The 16030-nt window shown below is 47.2% G+C and overlaps 1 protein-coding gene across 8 annotated transcripts; it reads left to right on the top strand.

Moving 5' to 3' along the window:
• Positions 1–400: 400 nt before the first annotated feature.
• Positions 401–11488, top strand: LOC100193024 (uncharacterized). 8 transcript variants are annotated; one of them, XR_004858114.1, is made up of 6 exons: positions 401–945; positions 1035–1179; positions 1258–1357; positions 1443–1671; positions 5591–5758; positions 10964–11351. XR_004858114.1 is itself a non-coding variant. In XM_020553051.3 (6 exons), exons 1-5 carry the CDS (start codon positions 839–841, stop codon positions 10499–10501), a joined length of 642 nt encoding a protein of 213 aa, XP_020408640.1. In that variant the 5' UTR covers positions 401–838; the 3' UTR covers positions 10502–10533; positions 10931–11351. The 8 variants fall into 8 exon arrangements, 4 of the variants coding, with proteins under 4 accessions (XP_020408640.1, XP_020408641.1, XP_020408639.1 ...); XR_002269394.3 differs by having other exon boundaries at positions 10931–11351; XR_004858115.1 differs by having other exon boundaries at positions 5580–5758.
• The last annotated feature ends 4542 nt before the right edge of the window (positions 11489–16030 follow it).

The following is a 16030-nucleotide window of genomic DNA, read 5'->3' as shown; positions in this document are numbered from 1 at the left end:
TATTTCTGCTGATGTGCTTGTAACTAAACTGTACACTGTAAACAATGACTGTAAGAACACTAAATGAGCTGTGGGCTGTACTCTTTTTTCCTATCTAGGGTTTTCTCACAAGGGTGAGTTTTTACCTAGATAGGTTTTTAATGAGGCAGCCATTGCACTAAACAGCTCAGTATTAGATATTTTAGTATGTTTAACTGTGTGTTTGTGAATTATATGTGGTTTTGTGTGTTTTCTCGTGTAGTGCCCGGGCCGGCCCTGGCACTATGGGCTGGCCGTGCCTGCCGTGCCGGCACGGCACGGCTAAGGACCCTTAGTGCCGTGCCTGGGCCTGGGTTCAGGCACTAGTGCCGGGCCGGCACGGCACGGTTAATAATCGTGCTAAACGGGCCGTGCCCTAACCGTGCCGTGCCTGGCCGTGCCAGTGCCGTGCCGTGCCGTGCCGTGCCGGGCCGCCCGTTTGGCCATCTATACCTCCTCCGTTCTTCGGTCGTTCTTCCTGCCCGCGTCAAGGTCGCCGCCGCTCGTCAGTCACCACCTCCCCTGATCCCCTCATTTCCATCCCACCCTTGCGATCCCGGCAGCTGATCCTTCTTCCCTTTCTCTCTATCCCACTTGCCGATCGGGCGCCGTCGCCGTCGCCTTCTTCTTCCCTCTCGCGCTTTCCTCGCGGCGGTGGAGCCACCACCAAGCCGGCTGCAATTCGCCGTGGCGCGCCTGACTCGTGGCGCGGGAACGCGGTTGCACGCCTCGAAGAGGGGAGACCCCTCTCCCGCGCGCGACGGTTCCCGAACATCCCGGCGAAGGACCTGCTCGGTCATCGCTGCTGCCGGAGCTGCTCATGTTGAATCCGAGATCTGAAATCTACCCCACCATAGAGTATCGCCCTATCCAGCCCTCCGACCTCGAAGCTCTTGAAAAGATTCATCTTGCTCTCTTTCCAATAAGGTAGCTACTGGAAACGGATGCTACTTTTTCTAGTCTGTTACTTGCTTTTACGGTTCATTCAATACTATAAATTTCTTCATTTTGTTCAGGTACGAGAGGGAGTTCTTCTTGAACGTTGTCAGTGGCAATGGTATTGTCTCCTGGGGCGCCGTGGACACCAGCAGATCAGATGATCGCAGGGATGAGATAATAGGTTTTGTAACCACGAGGATGATTGCGGCAAAAGATAGCGAGGTATTACCATACATGAGGTCCTGATTATGGTATTATCTAAATGGTCAGCTTGATGGTGCTAATAGTTTTGATATGCAGATTGAGGACCTGTTCAGGTATAACAGTTCACGCAAAGATCTAACACTTGTGTATATATTGACGTTGGGTGTGGTGGATGGCTACAGAAACCTTGGGATAGGTTAGTTACATTGTCTTCTCGTCTTTCTTTTATGGTTTGCCTTGTGAATGATGTGGTTGATCCTTATGATAATTCTAACTTGCAGCTTCATCACTGGTTCGAGAAGTGGTTAAATATGCAGCAAGCATATCAAATTGCAGAGGTGTTTATTTACATGTCATTTCATACAACCAGCCTGCTATCAGCTTCTATAAGAAGATGCTATTTAAGCTAGTCAGAAGGCTTCCGATGTTTTACTACATAAGAGGACAACATTATGACTCATACTTGTTTGTATACTATGTGAACGGTGGTCGTTCACCTTGCTCACCACTGTAAGTGTTTCCTTTTGCTTCATTTGAGGACCATACAGTTCCATATTCAGTAATTGTCCAATGTTTCACTGTGTTTTGTTTTCTGTCTGATTTTCAATTCTAGGATAACACATATTTTCCGCAACCAATTGCTTGAACCCTCCAGTGTGCTTGATTTTCTAACTAGGTTTAGAACTGTTAATGTTTTGATATGATCTTTGCAATTATCTACACACTTGAACCTGCCACATGGACGTTCACCTATTCTAAGGATTTGTTTTTGTGAGATCAAATGTATTAGGTCAACTCTAGAAGTTGATTTATTTTAGTATGGAGGGAGTATTAGGTCCTTCCATTTCTCAGTTACATTTTTAGCTTTACTCATATTTTCTGAAAGGGGCTACTGTAATACTGAATATAAAAGGACTCAACTTTTGATCTTAAGCTATTTCCAGTGGGAATTTTATGGACATTAAATAGAATGTTATGTCAGTGTTTTTTATGATATGGAAGTGCATTAATGATGAGAGATGTGAAATGGATTTCATGGGGATGAAATCATGTGTACACTGTTTCCAAGATATTTGTCTCTTGCCGGTCGACGGGGCGGAGGACGCCAACTGTGCGGCGAGTCACCATCGGGTGGATGTTCCCGGGGTCATGGTGGATGGCGGTCGGGTGGTACACGGGAGGCTCGGTGCGCGCCGTCGGATCATCCGGAGCCGAGGGAGTGGCCCGCTCGTGACGGTGGTAGACGACGACGGGGTCGACGAAGCGAGCCACGCTCGTCGACGGGGCTGGGTCAACGGGAGTCAAGGGAGTGGCTCGCCCGCGGCGGTGGTAGACAAGAGCGGGGTCGATGAAGCGGGTCGTTGTCGTTGACGGGGCCGCTCATGGCGCGGGAGGGGTCAACGGGGCTGCGCGTGACGCAGGCGGGGTCGACGGGACCGCCACATGGGAAGTGGCAAGAGCGAAGGCATTGAGGCCGCGCGTGGCGCGGGAAGGGGCGCGAACGAAGGCGTCAAGGTCGTGCGTGGCACGGGTAGAGGTGCGATCGGAGGCATCTGAGTCGCGCGTGCCGCGAGCAACGACGCAACGTGGGTGTAAGTGCAATCACCAAAACCCTCAATTGGGGTTGAATGCACTTACAATCTCCCCCTTTTTGGTGATTGATGCCAAAACAAACTAGAGTAGAGATAAAGATTAAAAAGTAAAAACACTGGCGAGATATAAGTACTTGTGTATGTGCAGCTCCCCCTAAATATGTGCATGAGTTTTGTGATATTCATATTGACTTGATATGTCAATTTGCAACATATTTGGAGAGAGTGAAAAAGACAACACAATACACAAACACTGAGGGATGCAACATAATTATATAAGATGTGATGATATAAACATAGCATTACTCTAACAAATCAATCCATCATTGTATAACATAAGATATGAAATGGTACTGGCTATTACAATAAGGTCATCACATCATTAAAATGTTTGTGGCTCTAGGCCATCACCACATGCATCAGAATAGTTAGGCGAATAAAATTATTACAGACCAGATGTTCATTACAAAAATTAAAAGCGCCAAGCTGCCAAGCTGTCAATCCTTCTCCCCTTTTTGGCAACTAGCACCAAAAATGGAGAGAACCAACAGCCACAAATCACCACTGAAGAGGAGGCAGAGCAAAGAATTGAGTCGCCAAGTTGGCCGCAAAGTTTTCTTCCCCAGGCTGAGCTGGGGGAGGATAGCTGCCTGAAGGATCCTGGGGAGGAGGATATGAAGAGGATTGACCCGGATCCCCCTGGTGGGGAGGCGGGGCAAACTGCTCACGATCATCAAAATACTCTTCCTCATCTTCAGCTGACATAAAGGGCACCCATAGGCCTGCTGGTGCCATTCATTGATTTCTGGTGGAGGAGGATGAAGAGGCACATCAGGCGAGCGGGGAGCAAATGGCATACCCATGGAAGAAGCTTGACGACGGAGGTTGTCGTCAGTCTCCCGCTGACGCCTAGCCAGCTCATGCACATTGGAAGATATGTTCCTGCACATGGAAAAGAATGCTGCAATACCATGGGCCAGTCGAGCACCCATCCCGCGACCACGACCTCGACCACGACCATGTGGTGTGAGAGATCCGCGACCAGGAGAGGGGCGCGAGGTGCCGGCAGCATCACGTCCACGAGAGCTGGAGGGGGCTTTCCTCAGACGCCCTGCTGGATTGTTTGGATCAATCCAGAAGGGGGTGTACGAGAGATGTCTTGTTCCTTTGTCAAAGCGAAACTGAGTCACCACTTCAATCATATTCATGATGAAGGGGGCGTGAAGACATCCCTTGAGAGGGAAGCAGGCAGCATGAATGATTTATTGCCAAATTATATCAAATACATTGATGCTTTCAGAACTATTTTGGCTTCATAAATGAGAGCAAGACTTTGCTCTCTTGCAGGATATTCATTTGATTACCTCCTTTTAGAATGAGAGTCATTCTGCAGAGAGAATTAATATATCTGTAAAACTTGTGCAGATTGGTAGACTCCCAATATTTATCAGTCTCAGAGATATGAAGATCGCTGGCTTCATCCTTGGTGGAGGACGAAAGTCATGAATCTTAATCTTGTCTCCTGAAATATCTCCATCAGAAAATCCAAGGATGTGAGCAAACCTCCGGTAGCTCACCTTATACCAGCTGCCTTCAATATAGAAATTGAGATAAGGAAAGTTATAAGGACTTTCCTCATCAGCCAGCTTGATCCAAAGGGTAGAATAGAACTGAGCAATAACTTCATCATTCCAATCGTATTGGAATGTCATAATGTTCTTCATCCTCTTCTTCTCACAGGCCCTCAAAGCCTGTGTCATCTCTGGATCACCAATTGCTTCACATCCTTCCCAGTTAATATATCTCTGATGCATGATTGACTGATTCTTCTTGGGAAGAATCACAGAATTATAAAAATCGACATGTTGGAGGGTCCAGAACCGATTACCATCGATCCTAGCATCACGAATACGTAATGTAGGATTTTGGAAGCGGATATCCTGGAGAAGGGCAGACCCTCCGCTGGCAGTGAAAGCCGTGACAGGCTCATTGGCAGAGCGACGGGCCTCCGCCCTGTGAAGACCAACCCCTGGATAATGGGTGTGTTGGCAGAAGGGAGATCAACTTCATCATCTTTGCCTCTGTGACTCTGTCATCATCGCTAGTTGGCTCCCACGCTTGTGGATTGGCCGCGGGTCGAGACCGACCGGAGGGATTCCGGGTTGTTCGACCGCGAGCACCATGAGACCCTGAGGCCTCACCACTTGCATCACATTGCCGGATCCTCGCCCGCGCTTGGATCTGGACCGCGGAGGAGTGTCTTCACGAATCTCTTGAGTGTCATCATCGGAGTCAGTTTCAACTACTGACGGATTCCTACGACGCACCATCCTTAAGATAAAAAGGAGAATATATGGTGAGCGAGGAAATCAATGTTCAAGGATTTTATCGAACACATTTGAGTAAAGACACGTATGATATTGAGCATGCATTTCAACCGTTCAAGTGAGCGGTTTAACTACAACGAACAATACCAAACTACTTAACCCAAGCAATGTTCGAGACAAATGAAAATAGTTTAAGTGTGCCAATCACCTAAACTACACAGTATCCTTGAAAAGATACACAAGATAATCAAGAACTGTTTAAGTCAATATGAATATCACAAAACTCATGCACATATTTAGGGGGAGCTGCACATACACAAGTACTTATATCTCGCCAGTGTTTTTACTTTTTAATGTTTATCTCTACTCTAGTTTGTTTTGGCATCAATCACCAAAAAGGGGGAGATTGTAAGTGCAATCAACCCCAATTGAGGGTTTTGGTGATTAAATGACAAAACAAACAGAGATTCTAACAAGTTTGCTCCTAGCATTTACACAGTTATTCTACAGACAGAAGAAGCACAGATCTTATGAGTATGCAAATGTAAAAGCACAGCGGATTAACATTCTACATCATATAGCGTGCTCCAAGTGCTTGGAAACAACATCAGTATTCATTTTATAATTCTTGAGTTATAGAAATCGCCGCTCAATTAAGAGGGATCCGCAATAAGTTAAGTAAGTTATGCAATGAGCTCAATTCAAATTCCTTCAAATTCTCTAACACCCCGTTTGGATCATTTGAATTGAATTACATTCTAATAATAGTTATTTAGGCATATATCAATTAAGATAATTCGATTTTATATAAAATATATTTGTATACTATCATTAGCAAGATATCGGAGATATTTATGTGCTACATTTTTACTATAGAGTAGTGAGACGAAGAGTGTCATGTAAGTTATATAGTAGAAACAAATTCTACTCATGTATAAAACCATTTCCCATCCCTCACCTCATGAATTTGAGATAGGCTTATATATGAACTTTGGAAAGTGGTGGAATGTCAAATTCCAAACTAAATAAGTTACTTTATTAAGTGAATTCTAATTCCTCTAAAATGAAGGGATCCAAACGCTCCGTAAGAGAACACTTTTCTAGATCATGAATGTCCTTTGAAAAACCACTCTTGCTCCCCACAAAAAGTTCCACCTTGGTTCACTTCAGATTTGTCAAAACTTGCTCTTCAGTTTCAAAAACCGGTTCAACTGGTTTCTGTACTATTTCTTCTGCCACCTCTGTTCTGCCAGTCTGACAGTCAAAAGCTGTCAGAAAAGTCCTGTGCAGAGATTTTCTGAAAACCGGTTCAACCGGAGTTGAGCCCGGCTCAACCGATTTTGAGTCCGGTCGAGTCTCCGGCTGAGTAGCTCAGTGAACCGAGAACCCCCCGGTGGAAACCGGTTCAACCGGTTTAAGAACCGGTTCAACCGGTTTTTGGTCCACTTCTCCCAACGGCTGCCAGCTTTTGGGGATCCTTTAAATACCCCCACACTCTCTCTCTCTTCATTCACTTCTGCCCTTCCACGATTTCTTGGCTGACCAACCTCCAAACAAAGGCATTCATTTCACCTCTCACACCCGAAATCGCATCCCCTTCAATCGTTTGAAGGATCCTTGGTGTGAGGTGAAGTCGATCTAACACACTGTTGTTTTCATCTTGATTCTCCTATTCTCTTCATTCTCGAGCTCATTGCAAACTTAACCTTGTGCGGATTTGTTACTCTTGAAACCTTGAGTTCCTTGACGGTTAGAGGTTGCTTGGGAGTCTCCAAATTTGTGGACAACCCCAAGAAGTTTGTATCACCCGCTCTTTGAGCAAATTTGAGAAGAGATTGCCTTGACTTTGGTGGTCGGCTTGTGGAGGATTAGGGTTGGAAAAGACCCGGCCCTTTGTGGGCTCCTCAACGAGGAGTAGGACACCTTTGTGGTGGTTGCCGAACCTCGGGTTACATCGTATGTTCTTGTGTGTTCTTGCGTGTTCTTGATAAGCACTTTAATTGGTTGGTTAGTTCATATTCGGTTATATTGTGTGCAAATTGTGTGAAAACAATTCACACTGATTTGTCATCTATTTGAGTGGATTTTCTCTAGGGCAAGACTTTAGCATAATCTCTAACTACTTCGTCACATTCGTTTAACTGTTTATCTAATCTAAGTTGAGTAGGTTCAAACTTGTTCAGTTGTAAACAAAATCAACTGAACCGGTTTGCACCAGTGCAACTTGAATTTGACACTATTTCAAAGTTTTTAGTGGAAAATTTTAGGTGTAGCCTATTCACCCCCCCCCCCTCTATGCTACTTTCAGTGGGGCGCGGGGGTGGAGGGGGGACCAGATCGGACTCAAGGGGAGAGTCGAGATCGGTGGGTGGGGAGGAGCCAGCAAGGGAAAACATATCTTCATCGGAAACAACGTGACGAGAAATGAGTATGTGGTGGGAGACGAGGTCAAGACAGTGATACCCCTTATGGTCAGGAGAGTAACCAAAGAAGAGGCAGCAAGTGGAGCGAGGTGATAACTTATGGGGAGCGGTGGCGGAAGTGTTGGGATAGCAGGCATAGCCGAACACACGAAGGCAGTCATAAGAGGGGGTTGTGCCATACAGGCGAAGTGGGGAGTGGGGTGGCTCACCACCTTCGAAGGGAGGCGGTTGAGGAGATGTGTGGCGGTGTTTAGAGACTTTGCCCAGTAGCTGGCAGGGTGAGACGCCTGAAAAATGAGCCAACGGATCATGGTGGTGGTGGTGCGAATGATGCGTTCAACCCGGCCCGAGAGGTGTAGGGGCACGAAAGAGAGAGAGAGACACAACTGGACGTCGTGGTTGAGGAAGGAGCGAGAGGCGCTGTTGTCGAACTCGCGGCCATTGTCACACTAGAAGGCACGGACCGGGCGACGGAACTGGGTGGAGACCCAGGAGAACAAGTGGATGATGGTGGCGAATGTGTCGGACTTCAACCGAAGTGGGGAAAATCACAATGGACACTAGAAGGCACGAAATGAGAGAAGTTGTCCAGAATGACCAGGTAGTATTTGTAACCAGAGAGGCTAAGAATAGGAGAAATCCAGAGATCACAATGGACAAGATCAAAGGCCTGAGTAGCCCTGGACGTGGAAGTGAAAAAAGGAAGACGAGAGTGACGACCGAGCTGACAAGCATGACAGAGGTGCTCAGAGGAGCCCTAGGTATAGGAGATATCTCAACGGTTGGAAAGCTGGGACATCACGTCAGGTCCAGGGTGCCCGAGACGACGATGCCAAATGGTGGAGGTGGTGGTAGTAGCAAGAGCATGGGGGCGGCTACACTGGTGGGGGAAGTGTACGGTAAGTGAATAGAGTAGAGGGGGTCGGAGCTGCCACGACAAGTGAGCACGACACGAGTGGGAAGGTGGCGTATGGTGAACCCCCAGGGATCGAACTCCATAGAACAGTGGTTGTCGCTAGTGAAGCGACGGATCGAGAGAAGGGGATGCGTCAGACCGGGAGCAACAAGGATGTCGTTAAGGTAGAATGATCCCAGAAGAACCGATGCACCTACTGAGGTGACCAGGAGGGTGGAACCGTTGCCCACAACGATAGAAAGAGGATGTGAGGGTTGTGGTGGATGAGAGTGGAATTGCGAGCTAGTGGTAGGAGTAGTGTGTAAGCATGCTCCGGAGTCGAGCACCCAATCGGTGGGAGAGGGAGATGGTGGTGATGCCACGGGGTGCGCGAAAAGAGCCAGGGGAGGTGCTCTAGCAAAGTCACTAGCAGGAGACAATCACAGGTCTGGGAAAGATAAGCGGTCCAGGCACGTGGCGGCTCGCATGTGGTTGAAGCTCGACACAGTCACAAAGGACAGGGCTCATGGCGTGATCGAAGGCCACGAAGATTCCTCGGACAAGCGTGTCGTCGTGGAGGAGGACGCACACGGCGATCCCGAGCACCAGGGAAGCGGCGGCGGCAGCGTCCGCGTTGTGCGCCCTGCCTGTGGGGGCAAGCAGGTCAGCGTCGGGGAGGATGCGCGTGGCCGTCGCGGCGGCGGTTCGCGCGCCCGCAGCTGGGGCGAGCAGAGCGGTGCTAGGGAGGAAGCCAGCGCACTAGTCGTCCATGGAAGAGGAGCGGTGTTGCAGGGCGGACGAGCGACCGGAGTGGGGGCAGCGCTGGCGAGCAACTACGACAACATCGGGGAGCTCGGGGTTGGGGTTACGCCGGGGGAGTGCAGCGGTGGTGCTGGAGTCCATGGGCGGAGCTGCGTTGAGACGAGGTCGCGCCGGCGAGCGCTGTGACGGCGTCGGGGGAGCTCAGGGCCGAGCAGGAGACGAGGAGAGGCCTTGCGCTTCGGGGAGGGTGGAGGCCGCGCTGCCGGGGAGGTAGGAGGCCCGCCTGGTAGACCCGTCACACAGCCGGGAAGGGAGAAGTTGTGCGTCGCCGGAGAGGGAGGAGGTCGCATGCCGCCGTGGAGGGAGAGGCCACGCACGTGCCGGGGAGGAGCCTGGCGGGTGGCGGCTGTTGGGAGGTCAACGACCAGAGAGGAACGCCTGGCAGGGGAGGGCGCAACTTTTGGTGGCCTACGGCCAGGCTAGGGATGCCTGGTGGGAGAGGGCGTGGCTGAGGGTGGCCGACGGCCAAGCTGGGAGGGGGAGCAGCCTAGTGGCTGTGGGTGGGACCGTGGGAGGGAGGGGAAGTGAGAGAAACTGCCTCTGGTAGTCTGGTACCAAGTTGGAATGGAAAACTCTCCCCCTAAGGGCTTGTTCGGTTATTCCCAATACACATGGATTGGATGGGATTGGAAAAAATTGTGAAGAAGTTTGACTTGTTTGGGATTCAAACTCATCCAATCCCGCTCAATCCACATGGATTGAGAGCTAACCGAACAAGCCCTAACTGGGTTGGGGGTGCAAAATATATAAGCTACACTGAAAGTATGCAAGTAATTACACAGGGACTAGCCCCGGAACCCTAATAGTACTCTAACAGGGATAACTAACTGTTGACATAAAAAAATCATCAGCTGGCGGGTATTTATCAAAAATACTTATGAGAAAGATCAAGTAAGGCTTCAGTTAGGTGTGTAGCAATACTCTTTGATGTTAAGGATTGTAGCTTAAACTACTATTTAATAACTGGACCTATTTAATTTGATTTGTTTTAGACATTCAAGGCTTTTAGTTTTGTTTTGGAAGTTGGGCTTAGGGTCTATGTTAGGATAAGGCTTGCAAAGTTTGTTGTCTGGACATAATTTCCTAATTTACAGGCCCACTTCATGAAGGAACATTGATTTCATCGCAGAGCAACTTCAATAACCTCTTTTATCCTTTGCTATTGTTAGAAATAGAGATTTTTGGTGAAAAAAATCCCTCCAACAGCTTCTTTTAATTAGATGTCCAACTATTGCCATCCAATATTCCTGCACAAGATGTAGAGGAGCTGTTGGAGGGTGAAAAGATACGGAGAGCGTTTTTTAGTACTTGAGGTGAGTTTAAGAAAGACTCTTGGAGATGCTCAATCTCCTACTCCCTCCGTTCTAAATTATAAGACCTTTTGACATTTCTAGATTCATAGTTTTTGTCATGTATCTAGACATAATACATATCTTGGTGCGTAGCAAAAGTATAAATCTAAAAAAAAAGACAAAAGGTCTTATAATTTGGAAGGGAGAAAATAATTTCTTGCCATCTGGTTTAGTAACACCAAGTCGCCAACGGGATACAACCTACCTAATAGGCATTCTAGAATTGTGATCAGAATGGATAAACTCACGAATTTTTGTTTCTAGGTTCTTAGTATTGTGAAAGCATCTCATGTTCCTAGGAAGATTATCATGGTGTTAAATGATAATGCTGTAAATAACACATGGCAATCTTGTGCAGGGAGATTGTAACTTCATTTGTTGTTGACTTCAGGGCTTTCGTGAAGATGCTGGTTGCCAAGTTCTGGAGCAAAGAGGACCATTGCAATCCGAGATGGACCAGATGTCAGGAATCAAACACCCTCTTGGCAACACAAAGTAATAAACGGATAATCAGCGGTGATAATACCAGATGTCATGTCTAATCTTAGTTGTGATGACAATTTCTCGTCTTTTACTTTCCTTTTTTTCTCTTGGAGGAGTTTATTGAAACAACCGCTGTTGTTGTACACTTCTGATACGGGTACATAAGTTCTCAAATAGTTGTAGTCACGTCACATTCGTTGTAAAGAAGAGGGGAAAGGAGAAACTGGTAACGTTGGGAGTGTTGTGCAATGTTGAAATGATCGTGTTGAATTAACTGAAGCTGATCTTTTTTGGTTTGTACAAAAGCAGCGGTATGAGTACAGTTAGGCTAGTCACAGTGAGGAGTGAGGATTTTATGTCTCTGTTTCTAAAAATACCACATCAGCTTTATGACTGAATGAAACATCCTCTCTCAATAGAGAGTTTCATCTCACTATTTCATATGTCAACATACTTCTTAAATGCTGCATATAAATAACCAATAATATTTACCCAATTATATGAAGATGAAACAAAACACTCTTAGTGGGGGTTTCACACAGTTTTCAAGACATTGAAAACGGGTTAACATGGTTTTATTTCCATGAAACTCCATGAAACTCTTCCTAAATGAAATGATGTGACATGTCATCCAAATAGCTGATGTGGCAGGTTAATTAATACATAAAATGCCTCATGAAACCTCCGTTATGAATAACCTTTTTTTCTCGAAAACGCGCAGGAGAGCTGCGCCCCTTTATATATTAAGAAGATAGGAAAAAAGTCTAAAATAGACCAAACAACAGCAGGCCTCCTCACGGGGGCCAGAAAATAGCATACAAAAAAGAACTCATCTAACAACACACCACTCTAGGGAGCAGCTCCAGAAGCAGCCAGAGAACATAGGGCCTTCGCCCCAGCAGCCTCCCAACGACTTCTCTCCTCGTCTGCCCAAGCAAGGATATAGGTGAGGCAAGGATACAATCCATCAAAGACACATTTGTTTCGATGAATCCAAATAGTCCAAGCACCCAGTATAATGAGGGAGTTAAGGCCTTTTCTGGTGACACCTGAGCCTCCTCCCACCAATTCAAGAAGGAGGTGACCGCCGGCTGGGGAGCTAGGGAGTGAAGGCCAAATTTCCGGAAAAGCTGGTACCAAAAGACTCTCGAGAAGGAGCAAGCCACCAGAAGATGATCAAGGGTTTCTTCAGCTTGGTCACAAAGCAGACATTTCTCATGGTGGTTTAGGCCTTTCTTAGCTAAACGGTCTGCTATCCAACATCTATTATGGGCAGCAAGCCAAATGAAAAAAACGACACTTTGGCGGGGCCCAGGTTTTCCAAACCCTTGTGAAGTGTCCAAAGGAAACTGAACCCATGAACAGTCCATTATAAGCAGATTTTGCAGAATACATTCCATCTGGGGCAATACTGAAAATATGTCTGTCTTCAACTCCAGGCTGCAGCTCAATGGCTGAGAGCATCTCCCATAGCTGAAGGTAATCAATCAACACACCCACTGAGAGAGCCCCTTTTATATCAGCAATCCATTTTCTGTTAGTCAAAGCTTCAATCACAGTTCTGCTGTTCACAATCCGCTTAGGAATTGTAGCTAGGAGTCTAGGTGCCAGGTCTGCAATTTTCTTTCCATGTAACCACTTGTCTTTCCAGAATTTGGTGCTGGCCCCGTCACCAACTACAGTGAGCACTACCTCATTAAATAAGGAAGTGGCCTTTTTTGGGATTTTCATTGGGAGACCAATCCAGGGCCTAGAGGGGTCTGTTCTAGACAGCCATAGCCATCTCATTCGAAGGGCCCAGCAGAGTTCTTTTAAACTGAAATACCCAGCCCACCAAGCTGAAGGGGGCGGCAAACCTTTTTCCAAGCCACCAGGCAGTGCCCCCCATTTACCTTTTTTCGACCTCGCCAGAGGAAACCTTTCCTTAATCTGTCAATGACATCTAAACCCCATTGTGGGATATCCACTGCCATTGCCATATAAACCGTCATGCTGGTAAGAACATGCTGAACTAGGGTTCTTCTCCCTGCCTTCGTTAATAAGTCTGCCTTTCAATTTGATAGCTGGTCAGCAATTTTATCAATAAACAGTTGGAGGTGCTGCCTAGACAGCTTGTGCAAGGATAAAGGAAGACCCAAATAACGGCAGGGGAACGAAGATATTCCACAAGGCAGCAGACCTTGGGTTTCCACCATATCTTCCATTGAGCATCTGATAGGAATGACATTAGATTTCTGGGCATTATTGTGCAGCCCAGAGGCATCCCCAAAAAGCTGAAGAATGCCAAGAGTGATAGATAAATCTGCTGCTGAAGGGTGAACAAAAAGGGCAACATCATCAGCATATAAGGAGATCCGATGGAGCCTTTTCCTGTTGGATAACTGCTGGAGTAAACCCTCCTCTTCTGCCTTGGAAAACATATATACCAGGACGTCCATGGCAAGAATAAACAATAAAGGAGATAGGAGATCCCCTTGCCGAAGACCTCTCCGGTGGTTGATGTGCTGTCCTGGAAACCCATTCAGCATCACTTGAGTAGAGGAAGAGGTCAACAAACCACAAATAATATCCCTCCAAATCTGACCAAAACCAAGCTGCTTCAATACTTCAACCAGGAAAGGCCAAGAAATCGAGTCGAAAGCCTTAGTAATATCCAACTTGTAGAGCAAAGAAGCCTTATGCTGTTGGTGAAGCAGTCTTGAGGTTTGTTGAACCAACATAAAGTTGTCCTGGATGAATCTACCTTTAATGAACACACTCTGGTTAGGTGACACCATCTCATTAAGCCTTTTAGCCAACCTATTGGCTAGGATCTTTGTGATCAACTTAGCGAAGCTATGCACAAGGCTGATAGGCCTGAAATCCTTCACCATTTCAGCTCCATCATTCTTTGGGATCATGTTTATATATGCAGAATTAAGGCGCCCAAAATTATCAAACTTCCTACCCCAAACAACGGAGATTGCAGCCATCATATCCACTTTTATAATGGGCCAGCATACCTTGTAAAAGCGACCAGTAAAACCATTAGGCCCAGGGGCCTTGTCAGCAGGGATCCTTTTAATGATATCCTCCACTTCTTGCTCAGAAAAGGGGGCATCAAGCTCAGACAGCTCAAAAGAAGGCAATCCCAGGGCTTCAAGATCAATCATCTTATCACGATCAACACATTTTCCAATAAGGTTGGTATAGAAACGATCCACACAAGCAGCCTTTTCAGCATGACTTGTTAGGGTATGATCCCCATCCACCAGCCTAGCCACAAAATTCTTCCTCTTGCGATGACGAGCATGAAGGTGAAACAGTTTTGTATTAGCATCTCCCTCCTTTAACCAGGAGATTCTAGATCTGAGCCTAGCCATGGTGCGCTTGAGAGAGGAAAGCAGTAAAGCTTGCTTCTTCAGCCGGTTTTTTAGCCAAATCTCAGCCTGACTGAGCACTCTAATATCCTGAGCCATTTCAAGTCTGTGGAGAACTTCTTTGGTCAAAGCAAACTGAGAATGCACGTGACCAACCTTCTTTTCGCTCCAAGCCTGCAACCTTTTGGCGGTTTCTTTGAGCTTCAATTCTACAGTTTTAAAGGGGCAAGGGACCGGTATCACAGCATTCCATCCAGAATGAACAACTTCCTGAAAACCATCCAGCTTGGTCCAAAAGGATTCGAAGTGAAACCTTCGTTTTCCAGATTTATTATCCCAAAGCCCCAAAAGCAAGGGGCAATGGTCAGAATCCTAGGAAGCAACACTTTGAAGTAAAACATTGGGGAAGAGCAGTTCCTAGTCAACTGAACAAAAAACTCGGTCTAGCTTGACTAGAACAGGTGTCTCTTGATGGTTGTACCAAGTAAATTTCCTCCCATGCAAAGGAATTTCTTTAAGAGCAAGATTGAAAGGGAATTAGGCTTACGCCTAGTTCCTAAATAATTTTGGTGGTTGAATTGCCCAACACAAATAATTGGACTAACTAGTTTGCTCTAGTGTATAAGTTATACAGGTGCCAAAGGTTCACAACAAGCCAATTAAAAAGACCAATGTTGGGTTCAAAATAGAGAGCTAAAGGCATCCCGAAAGGCTCCCTGGTTTGGCGCACCGGACTGTCCGGTGTGCCACCGGACTGTGTCCGGTGCACCAGGGAACCTCGCGCTGAACTCCTCAGCCTCGGGAATTTTCAGAGCCGGCGCACTATAATTCACCGGACTGTCCGGTGTACACCGGACAGTGTCCGGTGCTCCAAGAGGACGTGGCTCTGGAAATTGGTAGCCTCGGGAATTTGCAACGGCTGCTCCGCTATAATTCACCGGACATGTCCGGTGTACACCGGACTGTCCGGTGTAACTGCGGGGCAACGGCTATGATGGCGCCAACGGCTACCTGCAGCGCATTTATTGCGCGCCAGCGCGCGCAGAAGTCAGGCACGCCCATGCTGGCGCACCGGACACTCTACAGTACATGTCCGGTGCGCCACCGGACATCCAGGCGGGCCCAGAAGACAAAGCTCCAACGGTCGGAACCCAACGGCTTTGGTGACGTGGCTGGCGCACCGGACTGTCCGGTGCACCATACGATAGTCAGCCCCACCAAACGGCTAGTTTGGTGGTTGGGGCTATAAATACCCCCAACCACCCACCATTCATTGCATCCAAGTTTTCCACTTCTCAACCACTTACAAGAGCTAGGCATTCAATTCTAGACACGCCAAAGAGATCAAATCCTCTCCGATTCCTCACAAGGCTTTAGTGATTAGCGAGAGAGATTTGCCGTGTTCTTTTGAGCTCTTGCGCTTGGATTGCTTCTTTTCTTTCTCACTTGTTCTTGTGATCAAAACTCCATTGTAATCAAGGCAAGAGGCACCAATTGTGTGGTGGCCCTTGCGGGGAAGTTTTGTTCCCGGTTTTGATTTGAGAAGAGAAGCTCACTCGGTCCGAGGGACCGTTTGAGAGAGGGAAAGGGTTGAAAGAGACCCGGTCTTTGTGACC

Source organism: Zea mays, chromosome 5 (assembly GCF_902167145.1).
Source record: "Zea mays cultivar B73 chromosome 5, Zm-B73-REFERENCE-NAM-5.0, whole genome shotgun sequence".
Classification (NCBI taxonomy): domain Eukaryota; kingdom Viridiplantae; phylum Streptophyta; class Magnoliopsida; order Poales; family Poaceae; genus Zea; species Zea mays.
Note: the sequence above shows the minus strand (reverse complement) of the source record. Positions and strands in the feature narration are given on the sequence as shown.